The sequence below is a fragment of the Bactrocera dorsalis genome, chromosome 3 (genome assembly GCF_023373825.1).
Source record: "Bactrocera dorsalis isolate Fly_Bdor chromosome 3, ASM2337382v1, whole genome shotgun sequence".
NCBI lineage: Eukaryota > Metazoa > Arthropoda > Insecta > Diptera > Tephritidae > Bactrocera > Bactrocera dorsalis.
In genome coordinates, this window is record NC_064305.1 from 84,468,026 (window position 1) to 84,485,736 (window position 17,711).

Genomic DNA, 17,711 nt, shown 5'->3' on the forward strand with positions numbered 1-17,711 from the left:
CTTATTGTCAGTCCGGGTCATTTTTGATCAAGTTGTGTTCTTTACTATTAAAAAAATTGTATCATTTGTAAGAGGTTCAGTCCCTAAAATTTCTTTATTTTTTTTAATAAAGTGCAATTACATGGGCTTGTGATCCGTTTGCCGCTATGCTGTGTCTAGGCGACCTATTATAGAGGTCTTGACAAGTTAATTAAATTTCTATCGAACTAAGATTTCAAACAAAAATGTGGTCCAAACAGAGGGCCATCCGAACATGACCTTTAGAAATTCAAATCAACCTCATTATTTGACAATTTGGCTTACTTTCCTTTAGGAACATTAACACTAACATCATTTTGGACTTGCAGTACTGGATTTGTTTGTGGCCCGAAATAAAAGTTGTGGATTTTCGATCGTTTCTCAATTGATCGGCCTTTTTTTCGAAGGCCGCGTTAGTAGGCGACTTTCTAAAATATCGATTGAGCTTCTCGGAGCTGTGGTATTTAAGCTAATATTTATTCAATTCATTGTTGAAAATTAATGCGAATGAACCATGAATGATTTAGCTCCTGATATCAAGTAAGCCGTTGGATAGATGGGGCCGTACAATAAAGTTGTGTTAAAGATTAGGTTAATCAGTTCAGACCCCAGATGGTTACAGCGTAGTCTTGCCAATGCGGGACAAGTGCACTTGAGATGCTCCAGAGTTTACCCGTTGCCTTGCTCTAGACATTTATTGCAGTCCTCTCGATCTGTCAGCCACATTCTGCGGGCGTGTGTCGCTACCAAACAGTGACCAGTTGGTATTTCGATCATGTTCCTACAGTCTCTTTTATCGCGTGCCAATCTCGTCTTATATTTCGTTGCTCTCAATGCCTTTGTGGCCTGGCACCCAGTAAAAGTTAAGTTGCCTGCTTCTGGCAGCACTTTTCACTGCTACCCTGCTTCACAAGACACTTGTGGCCGATATGCGATACGATTGCTGCTTGGCTGTCTACGCGGATGTTGACTCCTGCAGGTGCATTACAGGCCAGCTTAGTGGCTTTCGCAATAGCAAAGACCTCAGCTTGAAATATGTATAATCTTTGTAGACTTGAATGTTAGCAACTGCAAAGTCAGTCACATGAATGCCTTCAATAGACATAACTATTTTTCAGAAACAAAATTCAGGTGCTGAAAAATTTATTATTGTTATTAACTTTTTGTTTATAATTTTTATTTTTTATTTTTTTTTTTTTTGTAAATTATTCTATGGACTACATGGTCATTTATATTACAGAACTTTATAGCCTATTATTATCGCCACTAAAATGTTTTCACGGCAAATAAAAAAATCCGAATGGGTTTAAACATTTTTATTTTCACCATTTGACTAGTTAGTTGTAAAATAATAATTTAATTTCATTTTGAACAATAAAAAATAACATTAGGTACAGTCGTTATGTGCGGGAAACACGATTTAAGTATAAATATTGCAACTCACTTAAAAAAGTACACTCTATTTAATAAAAATATATTGGACTTCAAGTTCTCGAAATGCACTACATCCAACGCAGATTTCTTCTGCTTTCGTTTTTCACACTACTGTACAACATCCAAGCCAGCACGGCGCCAGCGATCTAAAAAAAGCCACAGAGAGAATGCAATATTTATGGAAGAAAATATTGACAGAATTCACTAACCTCGCCAATAATCAAAATCCAACTGACCACACTGAACATGAGCATCTTGCCCGACAGGTACTCCTCGAACTTCGCCTGGCAGCCCTCGTTGTAGATGTTATCGACGATTTGACAGTTGCGGTCCTTGCAGCACGTGCGCGGTATGTCATGTTGTATGCGATGATAGTCGTCGGTGTTGTTGACCCCGCAGCAGTGTAACTATTAAACGTTGAACAAGAACAATTAACAATATAAAATATAAATAAAAGTTGATTGATGCGAAAAGGTGCGGTAAGTGTAATAAACTTGATGACACTTCTATTTTTTGGTATCTGTATGTATGTTTGTATGTGTGTATACATACCCAATTCTCGTAGTAGGCCAATGCGCCCGGCTCTTTCAGCTCGTATTCCCACAGCTCCTCGAAGCCGTCGTGTACGCTGCCCGCCAGCCCATCCTTGGTGCCTTGTGAGGCCATCGCAGCCAAAATGAGTTGCAAAAGTATCAGCACTATCAAGCTGATAATATACTGGGTGTGTTCAAAAAATAATTATTTCATTTATAATTCTCTACAAATACGCTAGCATGAATTTTATTTTATGCATTCATCGTACTTACAACAATCAGTTTTTTGCGTGACTCGTGTATGGCCGCCAAACAACCGAATATCGAAATCACCACAATTATAATGCCTAACGTAATTATGAGTCCACCGGCTAAATTCTCACCATGATCGATGTTGTTGTTGGCAGCGCTGACCAATACAAAAATACCAAATGCGATTACAACAATGCCGAGCAGCTGAAAAATAATAGCCGTTATTATTGAATTTGCTTAACAAAAATACATAAAACTATGAGTATACAAATAATGAGTTGAATACAGGGTGTGACAAGAAGTGACGTAATAATATATACATATATCAACCCAAAATTCATTCTGTATATTAGATCTAGTAAAAAAGAATATATTTTTCGAATTATTGGACTTCCTTAATTTCTTGATTCAGTATTATTCCCTGTTATTTTTCGAAACAGCTGAAAACACCAGCCAAGCAGGTGAAAACGTAAATAAAGTTTACAGTTTTGATACAGTATGGCCTTTCTTTAACTTCGAAGTTTAAGATCTATATGACCAATTTTCGAAAATATAAACTAATGGAAATCTTCAATTCCGACCGTCATATAACTACCGTTTCGATTATCCAGGAGTTAAACATGATGCATAAGACTTTTTGGGACGTATTTCCATCTGCGAATCGGAAAAAAATTCGGGGATTCAAAAGCAGATGATGTTGTTGTTGTAACTGTTATCTAGTCCTGAGTAGGATGGTAATGTTCAGATAAGTTGTCATCGAGGTCATACAATGGTGAGTGTGGAGGACTGGGCGTGAAAAGTGATGGTTAGAGTCAGTCGGGGACTCGTTGCACGCTGCACATGCTATGTTGGGGAAGATTCTGGATAAGTAGGAGTTTGACCTGCTACCGTATCCAGAATGAAGCTGCGCAAGGGTCACTTCTCGCGTCTACTCGAGCTCTTTGCCTGCAATGGATGGTGGTTTGACTCCAATTACGCCATTCACTGAGAAGGGGTCGGTAAAGGCGTTTATGGCTCCACTGTGAAATGTGGTCAGTGCATGCCTAAAGTTCGTTGTGTATTGTTTTATGTTATTGATGTAATTTAGTATAGACATCTTGATGTTCCTAAGATAAACTGCCTGGAATGGAGTTCATTATGCTCTTTAAATGAGTGCATCCAAACCCCGCTGTGCAGATGTTCAATGGTAAATATCAAGAGGCATCCCGGCGTAGTGTTCTGACATGTCTGTACCTTCCTCGTCTGTGTTTAACTGCATTCAGGCAAATTGGAGCGGCGTCTGTAAGTATTTTTTTAAAGCGGATGGTTGCTTTTGATAAAAATTGGGTCACTTACGACAACTTCATGCGAAAATGGTCGTGGTCAGTAAGCGATAGCTAAACCACTATTAACAGTCAGGGAGGCTTTGCTATGTGCTTGGTGGAACTGGCAGGGAATCATCTGATATGATATGCTCCCCTACAAGCAAAGTCTTAATTCGGACCAGTAGTGTAGGCAATTGGACTATGACGCCTTTGCGAATATGAGGTTTTAGTAGCTACTTTTCTTATACTTACTTATTCTACTTATTCTAATAATATTTCTGAAACAATCTTATTCAAAATACAAATGGTATCTAACGGGGTAACTGTTACTCGACTTAGCTATGGAACTTCGTTTGATAGCTTCTGACTCAAATAACGAGTAAATGTGCATAGTAAGCAACGCTTAGCTTTCTTTCCGAAATTTGTTCTACGACCCTTCTTGTTTTTACGAAATATAAAGGGCGTTCCAACTAAATCTAGAGTCATCACTTATTTTTGTTTTCTGCAAAGATCACTCATGATTTGTGTCATACTCTTCTTTACACGACTTATTCATTGAGAATTATGGAGTTTCAAACTGCAATATATTCTCTATGTTGTTCTCAATGAACTCTTTCAGATTAAAACAGCATTAGCTGCAAAGCAATTATGCAAAAGTATGATTAGAAACAGGTGTTTACAACAAAAACAAAGGCAGCAATACGCTAATGATGCAAAGAGCAAAAATAATTTGTTATAAACACCTTCACCACAGATTTATAAATAGCAGCATACCCTGCAGGAAAACAAATTACTCTGGCGGCAAATACCAAGGAAATTGCTTTGCTATATATGGAAAATGTCACCGGCATGATAAGAATATAGACAATCGAAAAATATGTGAAATATGTTAGTGAAGTTATCAAAATAATAAACAAAATTATTTAAAAGCATATTTTATTTCAAATTAATTTTCCTTTTTTGGTTACTTTACGAATTGAAATAGCTTCGGAAAGTAATACTTAGTTTCTATAGGTTGTCTTATGTCATCAGGGTTGCATCAAATGTCAAAAAAGTAAGTCTACTAGTTGTTTTTAAACTTTATGCATGACTATATGTATACTAAACTAAAAAAAAACTGATTCAATAAGGGTAACGAGGTATAAAGTTGTATTTTTTTGATTTTTCTTAGAAGTTTGTTTATAAAAATGCAGAATTTTACTTAGTTCATGAGAGCAAAATCTTTTTTTTACAAGTTTCCACATCCGTGAATGCTTTAAGAAAACTAGCAATTCAAAAACTGAAGTTTTTTGAGGTCTTTCTCTTATAAAAAACTACAAAAACCTTTCTACTAGTACAGCTATCAGTATAACAACACTTTACATTTTCAAAGTAATGTAGCACCAGTTTAGTATATGGCACCACCTCAAATTTTTCCAGTAGGGTACGCGAATACATATACTTATAAATGCATGTGCCGTACGCGCTGTATTACTCCCCATTGCACTTAAGGCCATCAAAAAAAAAAAAAACAAATTAAATGAAAATAATACTTTAACTATTACTCACCGTAAATATAAAATTTAGCAGCAACAACAAATGCTTTGCTGTAGTTTTACCTAAGCCCATTTTTTCTCCTTTGAAATTTTGATTTTTTGATTTGAATAAAAAATATTCGCCGTTAATTTGCTAGAATTCCAATATGTTTCATTCAGCTGCTGATGTAACCGTATTAACTCACTTTTGTTGGTTTGCCGAGACAAAAATGGTAAAACAACTTACTAAGCGTAAGGCTTTTCACACACTTGTGGCAGATTTCGCGCTTTTCCAATATGACGGCAATTATTTTAAGTTGCAAATTTACAGCCGCAAATTAGATAGTTGTAAAATAGCTGAAGCCTTGAGATTTCACACGTTTTTTACAACTTTTTTAGAGAAAAAAAATGCGTTAACCCTTCTCCACTCACCACTCGCCTCAATCACTGCGCCGGTGTCAGCGCGCGTTCGTAAACTGACTGAAAACACTGCATTTAAAATTTAACAAAAATCCCACATACTTATTCTATATTATATGGAAATCTATAGAATTTTATACTTTAACAATATTTTTATTTTGAAACGCTCATGCTCGCGTACATGTGTGTGTATGTATGTATAATTGTGTGTGGGCACATTCACTTGGTGGGGGAGATCGTGCGACGCAAATGAGTTGTTTGGCTAAGGCTTTGTACATACTGTAGCGGCGATCAGAGCGAGACGAGATGGCTAGAAAGAGTTCAATGAGCGTAGAACTAGAATAGATCAAATGCTGATGAAAAATTAAGCTTTTTAAAGAATGATTTCAAAATTTTCGAATTAAAAAAATGTAAATTTATATTTTGCATAAATAATTAGAAAAAAAATGTCGAAAAATATTGAAAAAATGTAAATTACATTTTCATTAAAATTATCTAAAGAAATAAACATTAAAAAAAAAATTATATAATTTTCTTGCGATTTTCATTCACATTGAATAATTTAAAAAACAAAAAAACGGTTGAAAAATATATATTTAGAAAATATATTCTTAAAATTAAAAAAAAAATTAAAAATTTCCATTAAAAAATTAAATTAATATTAAAAAAAATTAAAATTGTCTTATAAAAATATTAAATATAATATATTTAGAGGAAATTGTTCTAATAACATGAAAAAATTTTAAATTAAATTTTCATTAAAAACTTTCTAAAAAAAATAGTATTTTAAATTAAAAATAAAAAATTCCGTAAAAAAAATTTTCCAAAAAAATTTTCAAAATTCACTAAAAACAATTTCCAAATTTTTCAAATCTAAAAAAATTAAATGTCATTAAAATTTATCTAAAAACAATTGCGATATTTTTCAATTCCATTATTTCTAAAAAAAAATTCAAAATTTGTTCAAATTAAACGAAATTTCATTAAAATTTTTCTAAAACCAATTCAATGTAAATTAAATTTCAATTGTTATAGTGTTTTTAATGGGAATAAAAGTTTGAAAAACTAAAATTATATTGATTTATGCATATTACAATGATTATTAGATAAAGATTATTAATTTTATTAAATTATTCAAATATTTTCTATTCTTTGCGCTATCAACCCTGCATCACGTCCACTATGTCCACAGCCTTAAGCGCGACTCTATATATAATTGCTTTGTCGCTGGCAGCGCTAGTGCGGTGAGCGGGCGGCGAGGTCGTGTTGATCTTGTGCTCGCTCAGCATGCACAATTCACTTTTTCTGCTCATCCGTTAGCTGTTTGCCTTTGTTGTTGCTCAGTTTCATTGTTGACTGGTTGAGGCTTTCATTTGACGTTGTTGTTGTCACTGATCACTGACTGTTGACGCTTCTCATCTGTTAGCTGCTACTTGTGTTAGCTTACTGTATTTAGCTGGTTTTATTGTTGTTTTTTTATGTTTCGTGTTCTACCAGCTCTCATTTGTGACACCTACTTGCTGCGTTAAGCTTTTAGTTGTAGCCTTTAGATTTGTTTTCATATCGAAAGTTCGCTAAAATTCCGTGACAATGTGGAGCAGCAATAAGTTTAAAATCATTGCTGCTCGCGCATTGATTTATTCATCGCTTGCTCTTGTTTGCGCTCTCTCGCTCTTATTCTCACTCTCGTGATTTTTCTTTTCATTTGCATTTCCAGTTTCACTTTGTATGGCTTTTATGTATTTTTTTTAATCATATCCGTTAATTTTTATGAATTTGTTTTTTTTTTTAATTTTTTTCCTATATTGTTTATTTAATTTTATTTGTAATATTGTTTAGTTTTTTGTTTTTATTTTTTGCGTAGGACTGTATTTCCATGTTTTTCGTTTTCATTCACTTGTAGAACGGGCTCATTTTCATGGTCAATTTTCAGCGTATTTTGGTTAATTTTAGTCATAAATCAAACACCAGCTGCTTGGCGTCGCTGTGCAGCGATTTTCGTCTCTTAATTGTGCCACAAGGAACGCAGACGAAATGCGTGAATCATCTTTAGTTTTTTTGTTTAGTACTTAAATAAAATGTATTTCGTTCAAATGAACTCGGGAACGTGACGAAGTTTATGACTCGACTATCAGATTAACCACGTTCTGCAGTGGCTTTGAAAGTGTGAAATATTTTATGACGTTGTAATAACGTTAATTAATTAAATTCAAAGTAGATAGACCTTTGGTATACTAATTCATAATGACTTCGGAAACCACAAACATCTGTTGCATGCAAAATCATCGAATTTGGGAAGAAATCTTGACGATCTTGCAACGCAGCGTATATTTGTCCAACCTATGTTTGAGAGCCAAGCCGGAGAACAATTGTCCAATTGTTTATGGCACTTATGGCAAAGACAATTCGTAATAATATTTCATGTTGCTGATATGAAATATTGCGTATACGTCGTGGAGTATCCTTTGAAAATTACGCTTAAATTGGAACTTTACTTTACTACTGAAAGTGCTTTCAGTTCTAATGTTTACATTCTGTATTTAATTCAATGAAAGAATGTTCATCATTTTTACTACAACCTTTTCACATTTCACTTTGCTATGGCTTTTACAATATGCTCCGTTTGAAAAGTGTAGGATGTGGTGCTTGAAAGTCGTCAGACAAGTGTTAGAGAATTGGCAAGAGAGCTCAACATCTCTCGCGAGTCCGTTCAAATGATTTTAGTGGATATGTTTGGCATGAAATGCGTTCTTGCTCGACTCGTCCCGATAAAGAGATCCTACATTCATGAAGAACATTATAACTGCCGATGAGATAAGTCAACAATCATTGGAATGAAACGAGCCGAAATCAAAACAGCAACGCAAAAATCGTTTTTTGGTGCACGATTAATTTGTTTCGTCAGACAGTCTATAAAGAGTTCTATTTGGTCTTATTGAGGTATTAGCGTGAAAAAAAACATTGAGCCACGATTGTAACTGAATTTAACAAACGTCAGCCAACGGATTCACAACATTTGGCTCCGTGCAATTTTTTTCTGTTCCCTAAACTAAAATTGCTGCTCCGTGGAACACGTTTTCAGTCAGTCAAAGAGATACAAAACCAAAAAAGGAGGAGCTGAAGCCCATTCCAAAAAGTACTTATGAAAAGTGTTTCAAAGACTGGAGAAATCGTTGGCATAAGTGTTTTACATCTAGTGGGGCTTACTTTGAAGGTGACAAAATAAATATTGATGAATAATTAAATATTTAGTGTTTTATATACATACAATTTCAAGACAATTTGTTTTCACAATTCATAGATTGAAGATATGCAAAAAAGTTTATTCTTCAAATTTCGCAAATAAATATAAATCCTAAACAAATAAGTCTATGTCTTTTCATATTCTAGAAAAATGTCTAGGTTTTTTAAAGGATTTTTTTTTGGTAGAGTTGCCACCTGTTTGAAAAGCCAAAAGTATATAAAATATTATAGTATAAGTATCGAACTAAACGTAATTATGAAATATTTTAATCAAATATATTCTTCGATAGAGTTGCCACCTATTTGGTAATTTTAAAATAAATTAAATATTATAATATAAGTGTTAAACTACAAATATTTAGGAAAGATATTTAGTGGGAATAATTTTTACAAGAGTTGCCACCTGTTGGGAATTTTTAATTTAAACATATTTTTAAATAAATAATATCTCTTTTTTTACCGCAGAATATCCAAAAATTGACCATCTGAATATTGTATATACCAATTTCTTATCCATCTTCCTTTAACGCCAACATTTCCATGTTAAGATAGCTCGTACAGCGTTGTTTCGCATTGCGCTCTACTTTAATGGAAGTTTAAGCGAGGTCTTACTGTACATTTTTTTGAGACACATGTGATTCATGCCGAAAAATTTGCATTCTGAGAGTTAAAATAATATATGTAATGTATACAAAATGTTTTCAAAAAGTTTTTGCATTCGACTTTATTTTATTTCAAGGTTACCATATAATTGTGTTACTTACAATTAAACAACAATATTTTTTTATAAAAATTATATAAGAATGTAACTAAATTTTTAAGGTCTAGGTTTAGCTTGCATAATAATAATTAGCTAATAATTTACAATATTTTTCCTAATTTATATTAATAATATATCAATTCAACATACGTTAATATGTATGTGTGTGTAACAATACTATGCAGTGCAAAGGAACGAGGTATTTGCATTTTGTGTCTAACTCTCCGCACTCCTCAGTTGTAGAAACGAATGCGATCGCGATAATCTCGGATGCTATCAAGCAAAATGCAAGCGAACACCGAGCCAATTAACTGTAAAAGACAAAATTATTAATAATATAATAATATAATTATAATAATTAAAAATATCGCGCTCATAAAAACTTTGCGCACACTTACCTCCGTGATAATCAAACACCAACTAATAGTGTTGAAGCTGCTCGTCTTCTCAGTCAAATATTCGCCAAATTTCTTCTCACAACCATCCACATAGAGATTTAGAACGTTCGTACAGTCCTGGTAGCGACAGCAGCTGGGCGGCGGAACTTTGTCCATGAGAAAATAGTCATTGGCGCTACTCTTGCCGCAGCACTGGAGCTGTGGGGGGGAGAAGAATTAATATTATTTTACAATAAAGAAAATGGATAAATATTTGGGTTACTGGGGGGGCTGCTTGCTAGATATGTGAACTGATTACGTTTTTGTAGGTAATAAATAACTTAAAAATCTTACCCACTCTTCATAAAACGACAATGTTGTATTTTTATTCGTATTCCGTCTATCCCAGAGTTCGTCGAAACCTCGTTGTAGGCCACTTGAGAGACTGCCGCTAGCCGCCGTGTAGCTGATGCTCACGAGGAATATTTGTATGACCAGCAAGATAACTAAAATCACAGCATACTGTGGAGGAAAGAGATTATTTGCGATTCTTTAGTTATTTATTGCTCAGCAAAAATACGAGCTGTTCACGGAAAATGCAACCCTGCGCTTTCTAAATTCAACTGTTTTGATTTTGAGGCCATGAATGTTTAACTCTAGAATTTTCGCAATTATCGGACTAAAAGGCTAACTGATACTTTAAGAATTTAAATGATGAACTTTAGTGAATTAGACTTCTTTTGAGGTTATCTAAGGGTGTCTCCGATGGTTTCGAACATTCCAGCTGAGTGCCACACAAAGTGAGATGAGTTCAAATTTGGACTCCACCAACATTTTGCTTCCTACAAAAAGTATTTTCTAAAGGCAGTTAACCCTCAGCAGATAATATCGAATCACAGAGCATATTTCCGACTTCTCTAGTGTTCTGACTTTAACCTAAACGTTCTCTCAATTTGTTTGATGGGGCTAAGTCGAAGAATGAGGTGAGGAAGGTTAATTAAATACCTTTCAAAGTCAATGATCGACAATATTCCTCAATATGTAGTATTGAATCTCTTTGGGTGTTATTGATTAACACGATTGTTGATGAACTTGATGGTTTAAAATCAAGAATTAGAGTAAGACAAAAACATAGTATTAATTATACAAAAGAAAACTTCAAGTTCTAAGGCATGCAGCTGCTGATAGTGAGCTCAAAACTTATGACCTATATAGTTCAACTTCAGTTCTCGACAACTGAAAAAGCCTAACATCTGTATAAATAGTTACTTTGGAACTATTTCGGTAAAACTATTCAAACAATTAAATGTAACTGTTTTATAGTTTTACATCTCTTTGATATGTGGAGTCAAAAGCTTGAATTAAGCGGCCCTTTGGTGCAGTGGATAGCACATTGGACTTCTAATCCAAAGGTCGCGGGTTCGATCCCCGCAAGGGCTCTAGAAGAATCTATTTTGTGTTTAACACGATGCTAAGGTTTTGGATAGACCTCTAAGCATGATTCCATTCCAAATTAGAAGCCTTTAACTGTTTTGAAATCAATTCAGACTTCAAGTATTCTCAAAGTATTCTTCACACTTTTGAAAGATATAATTTATATAAAACATAATGGATCATTACTTACACTTATCAGCATGCTTTTGGACTCCATGTAGGTTGCAGCACAGCCAAAGATCGCCATCACCAGTAACACTGCGCCCAGTAGTGCAATGACAGTGGCGACCAGGGTTTCACTGTTATCCACATCGATTTCTCCAATATTACTATGTAGCCAAGCTCCGAACCACATTAGTATAACACCCATGATCTAAGGATAAAGCGTAAGAATGATATGAAAATTAAGACTCAACAATATTAATTATATGTATATGAATATGGGTTAAAAAAGGTCTGGCTATTTGATATAACAATCTGATCAGTTTTAATCCGTAGTACCAAAAAGAAAAGTAACAAATTAAATATACTTTAGTGAAACATTTTCTTATTGTCAAATATCAAAATGCTCATAGGTTCTAATTTTTATAAGCCTCGGCTGGGATCGGCGTTAGTGCTTTCATCAAATTTTGGGCTTTTCGTTTCGGCCATTTTATGGCCGTCCGCCCGTACAAACGGTACGAGTCTTGAGTAAGAACTAAGATATCTTTATGGAACTTGGTATGCGCGTTCTTTAGCAAAAACGTAAAGTCGAGTTCGGGCATGGGCACAATCGGACCACCGCCACGCCTACAAAATGCAATTAAACAAAAGCATATAAAGTACCATAAATTGGCACGAATGATACTTTCGAAGTGTGACACCTTTTAATCAAAACTTGTTCAAATCGAACCAAAACTGTTCAAGCCGCTGGGTACCGAATAAGTGGACCCCAGTACATTTGGTTAATTTTTTACCGAATATATCGGTCAATATGTGGGATACAGATATTATTGAAATTTAGGGATAATCCCTTCCTAATGGTATGAACGCATGTCAAAAATGGATTGATTCTGGTCAATACTTCCCTAACTCCCATATACCTAATACAATAATTTTCGAACTTCCAGAAGACTTTACAATGCTTATATAACCAATATGTGAATTATCTCAAATAATGTTTTTCTTATAACGGTTCATCTTTGTGCTTGCTTAGAATGAATAAATTCAAGTGAAAACTCGCCCTATACCCTAACAAGCCTTATGTACCTGAATGTACTTTCCTGGCTTTCATCCATGTAAGTTGCAAGAGTATGAAATATTTGGTTAGACCGAACTTAGCCATTCCTTATTTGTTTAAGTTAAAGCATTTTTATAAGATAAAAACTTGAGAGCAATATTATCGCTATAGAGGAACTACGGTTTTGAGTTAGACTAAGTTTAAAATCAGTTTATCCTAAACTAAAGTCACCACGGCGAATATCGCACTCAATGGAACGATGAGCTGTATGAGATATACGACGAGTATATATAGTTCAGCGAATTAAAAGATAGTGGCTACGAATAGACAAAAACACTCCAGCTCTAAAAATATTCTATGCAGTACCCGTCGGAGGAAACAGAGGGAGGCAAAGACCTCCACTCCGTTGGAAAGACCTGGTGGAGAAGAACCTGGCTTCGCTTGGGATCTCCAATTGGATCAAAACAGCAAAAAAGAAGAACGGCTGGTGCGCTGTTGTTAACATGGCTGTAACCGCTTAAACGGTGTCTGCATCAATAAAGGAAAAGAAGAAGAAATTGGTTGAATCGTTATGTATAAGTTTGTATTAGAAGATGTTTTATAGTATATGTATATATGTCAACTTTTGCTTTTGCTCTGTCCGCTCCACATTTTTTTTTAATCAAACATGCCAGTACTATGCAAATGACGCTGTCAGTTCTGTAAATGAAGTTTCGGCGCTTCTTTTGAATATCTTACAGTTTCAATGAAGAGCACTGAGACACCTGTTTAAATAATAAATGAATGAACGCAACTGTGGAGTAGTTCTGTTCTGAATTTATATAATTTTACTTTAATGCTTTTGGCTTTTAATAGTTAATAATATTTTATATTTTTGGGCATATTTTTGAATATTTAACGGCCCTTTGGTGCAGTGGATAGCACATTGGACTTCTAATCCAAAGGTCGCGGGTTCGATCCCCGCAAGGGCTCTAGGTGATTATATTTTAGCCAATAGGGATCTAATCTCATATCATTTTAAAGAGGGAGACACCCTGCTCATAGTCTGTTGTTAAGCTGAAGCTGATTTCAATACTTGCTCCTTACTTTGGCTTTAAGAAATCTCCATCTTAAAATCAGTTAACAAGGCTTTACATTTATACTTCGAAATGATGCTTATAACCTCTAGTTTTCTTATGAAATAGTCGAAATCTTGACTATCTGTAATAACGCTTCCCTCGGAAGCGATAAGGATTCCTATCTAGTATGGATGCAAAATGGGAAGTCTCACATAAATACCTATAAAGTTTTCATATAAAATTTCTTACTTCAGTAGATATTACCGACTTTATCTGGACAATAACTTCTACTTGACCGAATGCTGAGTGGCGGCCACGAAGGGAAGAAAGACAGCGAAATACCACAATCTTTCGAATTTAAGGGAGGGCTCGTAAGAAAGTTAAGGCTGGAAATATTGTTCGACGCAAACTGTCGAGATTATTAGAAGAAGGTGAAATGGAAACGTCCCGGCACTTCCACTTCAATTCTCCAGAGTTACAAAGTCTGTGGTGGAAAAATATCGGCAGTCATACGTCCAGCGATCCTGGTAAAATAGCCGGAAGCATATCACCTAAAAAAATTGTGACAGCCTCAAAGCGATTTGTCGATTTTTGAGAGTCTTTGCGGTCAATACTTAGGAATATACGGCAATGGAAGGGCGTTCACTGCCATTCAAGTGGGACACTCTTTTGGATCTAACTTCCAATCTAGTCTAACCTAGGATCGAAATAAGCCTTGAATCAAGTATACAAAATCATTGCTTCCCAATCCCTGAAACCTCTGACCCATTTCCTTTTAATCAGTTAACTTGTTGCTACACAAATATTTATTTTTGAAATTAACGTTTTTTCTTCACAAATCCCAATAAAATTTGCCACCACTATACCCAATTCTACTTTGAAAGCTTTCTCTTAAAAGCTCATAATCGGCCAAACTTTTAAAGTTTGCACAATTGTTTTCACAAACGGTTTTTTAAATGTTGCTCATAAACGCTTGCGATGCAGAAAGAGGGAAGCGAAGAGCAAACAGAATTGTGAAATGACAACAAAACATAAAAATAAAATGTTGAACAAAACAATAAATGAAACTTAAAAAGTAGCAAAAAGGCGCACATACAGTAACATGTGCATGTGTTTGTGGCCGATTGCATTAAAAATGAGAAAGGCGAAAAGAACGGCCAAACTTTGCAGTTTATTTTTAAATAGTCGCACACAATATGACTAATTATTGTCATCAGCGTCTGCAAGCAATGCGCTAAATTGGCAAGGTAAATAACGGAAAAGTGAAAAGTTTTCTCATCGATGCGACGTAATTAAGTAAAAGAGGATATAGAAATTTTAGAAATTAATTAAGTGAAGGAAATGCAATTTCTTTTGTAATGTGTAACGTTTAGGGAATAGTTGTTGCTGTGAAAAGCATGATGTGCGATATTCACTATCTTCATCTTATGGGTGCAGGACTCAGGGGTGAAATAGTGATTATAATCACATCAATTTCTTATGTAATGGTATTACTCAAAAATACTAAAGAAGCGATAATTGCTGAGTTATTAAAACAAGGGGAGAGTAGTATATAATTCAAAATTATTTATATGTAAAGAGTATAAAACCGGTCAATTTTATATGAAATATCACATGTTACTAACTGCTTTACCGTTTTCACTAACTTTAAGTAAATATTTTTCTAATATGAGGGCACCTTTTTATTGCGCACAATATGTTTTTGGCACCAAAAATAGATTAAATTGACCCATGCTTTCCCATAGGATTTTTTAGTATTCTAGTTCGAACTTCTAATTGAATTTACACTGTGGAAATTCGGTTTAAACGGCATTTAACAGCGCTATACACCTTATTCCGAATATCCGTATCCCCAGTTGACTTTATACTCGGTGATCCATATGTAAGATATCTTAAGAAAATTATTTAATCATCTGGGGTTTAATACAATGTGGGTTAATACTCAGTTCTTCCGGTTGATGCAATTAACGGATATGCTTTATACTAAAATAAAGATGAATTGATGAGGATTGCTCAGCGACCTATGGTCTATTGTGCTCTCTCCTAAGTCACTACACTACGACCCACCTTGGTCCAGCATACTGATAAAATCTGTTAGGTGTTTGTGAGGCAATGTGATCTCTATTTGAAAACATGGTCTTTAGGCTGCGTTTGCAGACTGCTATGAAGTCAATTAGCGGCTGTTCTGGACTTTCAGTGGCCACAGTGGCCAGTGTAGAACGCGACAAGTAGCTTGAGTTTGTCCCTGTAAAGGTGATTATATGTTTAAACCGATTGAGGTTGTAACCCCATATTAGCAACTTAGCCTTCCTTCTTCCTTGTGGAGCAGCTCATTTATGGTACGAGGATCCACCGCAGTGAAGAGTTCAGATCCTACCATGTTAGTGGATGCTGCGGAGCGGGCGAGCTCATCAGACAATTTGACCAGAAAAAAACCTCACAGACCCTAGCACACGTCTGTCGCGAACCCATATCTCAATTTTTGAGATACGGACCTGAAATTCTCCAAACGTCTTTTTTTTAATCAACGATTTACTTATTTATCGGAATCTTCTATATTGGATAATTAAAGCATATATCTGCCGTACAAATGATCGATCCAAATCAAGTCCTTGTATGGAAACTTTTTTTATTTAATCAGATATCTTCACGTAATTTGGCTTTGGTTATTGCCTACAAAAACAGTGTAATTTCCGGACCCACTCGGACCACTATAGCTTACGAGTTTATCTTAAATACAAATTAAAGGCACAAACTTAATATGAAGACTTTTTATATCCTTTCATACTATAAGAAATGCATCCGTGAAGGGTATTTTAGCTTCCGTGCAGCCGAGGTTTCAAACATTTTTTTTATTTCACAATATTTTGCAGAGTTTTCAAAATACTTACTGCACAGATCGCATTAAATACGAATAGCGTGACTTTCAAGCGCTTCCTCGTGCAGCGAAACATTTTCGTATGTTGAACAGCTGTTGTCTATATCCTGCCACTAACAATTTACTACAAATTTTTTTTATAAAATAAATATGTAAGTGGCTTTATTATATTTTTAAAATTAATTAAACACTTATTGCTGTTAAAATAATACTGTTATTTGCGTTTACTCGTTAACTGCTTGCATATATATACTCGTAAGGTATATATGTAAGTACAACAATTGCAAATAAAACAATTACACAATCGATTCTAACGAATTCCGTTACGCTAAAAAATTCACGAGACACTGGCTGCTCTTACAATACTAAAGACCGATCGTCACCGGCGCATCCGCGGTCACTTTCGAAACGCGTTCACGTAGCTTCTTAAACTGAATCGACAATAAGCAGCAACAAAACGTCAAAGTGGCCCTGACGATCTCAACTGATTTGCTCTGTTTTGCGCGGCCAACCGTTGTAGTACCTTTGCGGAGCGATGAGCTCAACGATGACAAAATTTCCGATCGCCATGTCATAAGAAAATCTTGAAAAACACAAACAACAACAAAACAAAAATTCGAAAAAAATAAACTGTCGACTAATTGCTAATAATTCTCTTCGGTATTTTCTGTTTTCCGCTTTTGTTTTTATGCTTTCACGCCCCTGTTGTTGTTATTATTGTTATTGTTGTTGGCAACTTTATCATTAGCAATAGAAAAAATCTGCTGCTGTCTTTAACTCTCAGTTGTCTTTCAGGCGCTCTACAGCGAAGACACCGTCACGATAATGCATATGATTAAATGTGTGTATGTGTCTGTGGCTGTGTCTGTGTCTGTATTTATGCAAATACATTGTTGGGCGATGGTTTTCCGCCAAGAACGCCAACTCGCACACATAGTCGCCACAGCTGACCAATAAAATGCAATAAAGATTTGAGAGATTAAAACAAAAACACAACATTACAGCAACAAAAAATGATATCAAAGTGAAAACGAAAATCTTTATGAATTTTTAAATGTCAACCGCACAAGCTGCGCCTACGCGCTGAGCACACGCTGGCGGCAGCGCCAGCAGCGTTGATTTTATGATCGGAAATCGTGGCTGGCCGAAAGACCTTAAAGGCCAATATCAACAAGCTTAAACGGGATCACATATATTGTATATTGCGCCAACTTGCAAGCAAACATACTTACATACACATAAAGATATACATACATACAGACAAACA

At 35.0% G+C, this 17,711-nt stretch overlaps 2 protein-coding genes and 2 non-coding genes across 4 annotated transcripts; 2 read left to right on the forward strand and 2 right to left on the reverse strand.

The window, feature by feature from the left end:
• Positions 1-1,319: 1,319 nt before the first annotated feature.
• LOC105227772 (tetraspanin-9) lies at positions 1,320-5,547 on the reverse strand. Its single transcript, XM_011207283.4, has 5 exons — positions 5,090-5,547; positions 2,259-2,441; positions 2,005-2,169; positions 1,662-1,859; positions 1,320-1,598 (listed from the first exon to the last, which is right to left on the reverse strand). The coding sequence occupies exons 1-5, from the start codon at positions 5,147-5,149 to the stop codon at positions 1,521-1,523; spliced, it is 684 nt and encodes a 227-aa protein (XP_011205585.1). The 5' UTR covers positions 5,150-5,547; the 3' UTR covers positions 1,320-1,520.
• Positions 5,548-9,416: 3,869 nt separating this feature from the next.
• Positions 9,417-16,963, reverse strand: LOC105227771 (protein late bloomer). The gene is made up of 5 exons (XM_049452301.1): positions 16,458-16,963; positions 11,480-11,662; positions 10,210-10,377; positions 9,877-10,074; positions 9,417-9,789 (listed from the first exon to the last, which is right to left on the reverse strand). The coding sequence occupies exons 1-5, from the start codon at positions 16,518-16,520 to the stop codon at positions 9,712-9,714; spliced, it is 690 nt and encodes a 229-aa protein (XP_049308258.1). The 5' UTR covers positions 16,521-16,963; the 3' UTR covers positions 9,417-9,711.
• On the forward strand, positions 11,223-11,295 carry Trnar-ucu (transfer RNA arginine (anticodon UCU)). Its single transcript has one exon. It is a non-coding gene; the product is annotated as a tRNA-Arg (tRNA).
• Positions 13,408-13,480, forward strand: Trnar-ucu (transfer RNA arginine (anticodon UCU)). Its single transcript has one exon. It is a non-coding gene; the product is annotated as a tRNA-Arg (tRNA).
• Positions 16,964-17,711: the final 748 nt, after the last annotated feature.

Bases quoted from the DNA above. Each gene is read 5' to 3' on its own strand.
- LOC105227772 (XM_011207283.4), bottom strand. From the start codon at position 5,149: ATGGGCTTAGGTAAAACTACAGCAAAGCATTTGTTGTTGCTGCTAAAT. The intron at 2,170-2,258 runs GTAAGTACGATG...GAACACACCCAG, and splicing joins CACGCAAAAAACTGATTGTT to TATATTATCAGCTTGATAGT. The intron at 1,599-1,661 runs GTTAGTGAATTC...GGCTTTTTTTAG, and splicing joins GGATTTTGATTATTGGCGAG to ATCGCTGGCGCCGTGCTGGC.
- LOC105227771 (XM_049452301.1), bottom strand. From the start codon at position 16,520: ATGTTTCGCTGCACGAGGAAGCGCTTGAAAGTCACGCTATTCGTATTT. The intron at 10,378-11,479 runs GTAAGTAATGAT...TTTCCTCCACAG, and splicing joins CCAAAAGCATGCTGATAAGT to TATGCTGTGATTTTAGTTAT. The intron at 10,075-10,209 runs GTAAGATTTTTA...TCCCCCCCACAG, and splicing joins TGTCGTTTTATGAAGAGTGG to CTCCAGTGCTGCGGCAAGAG.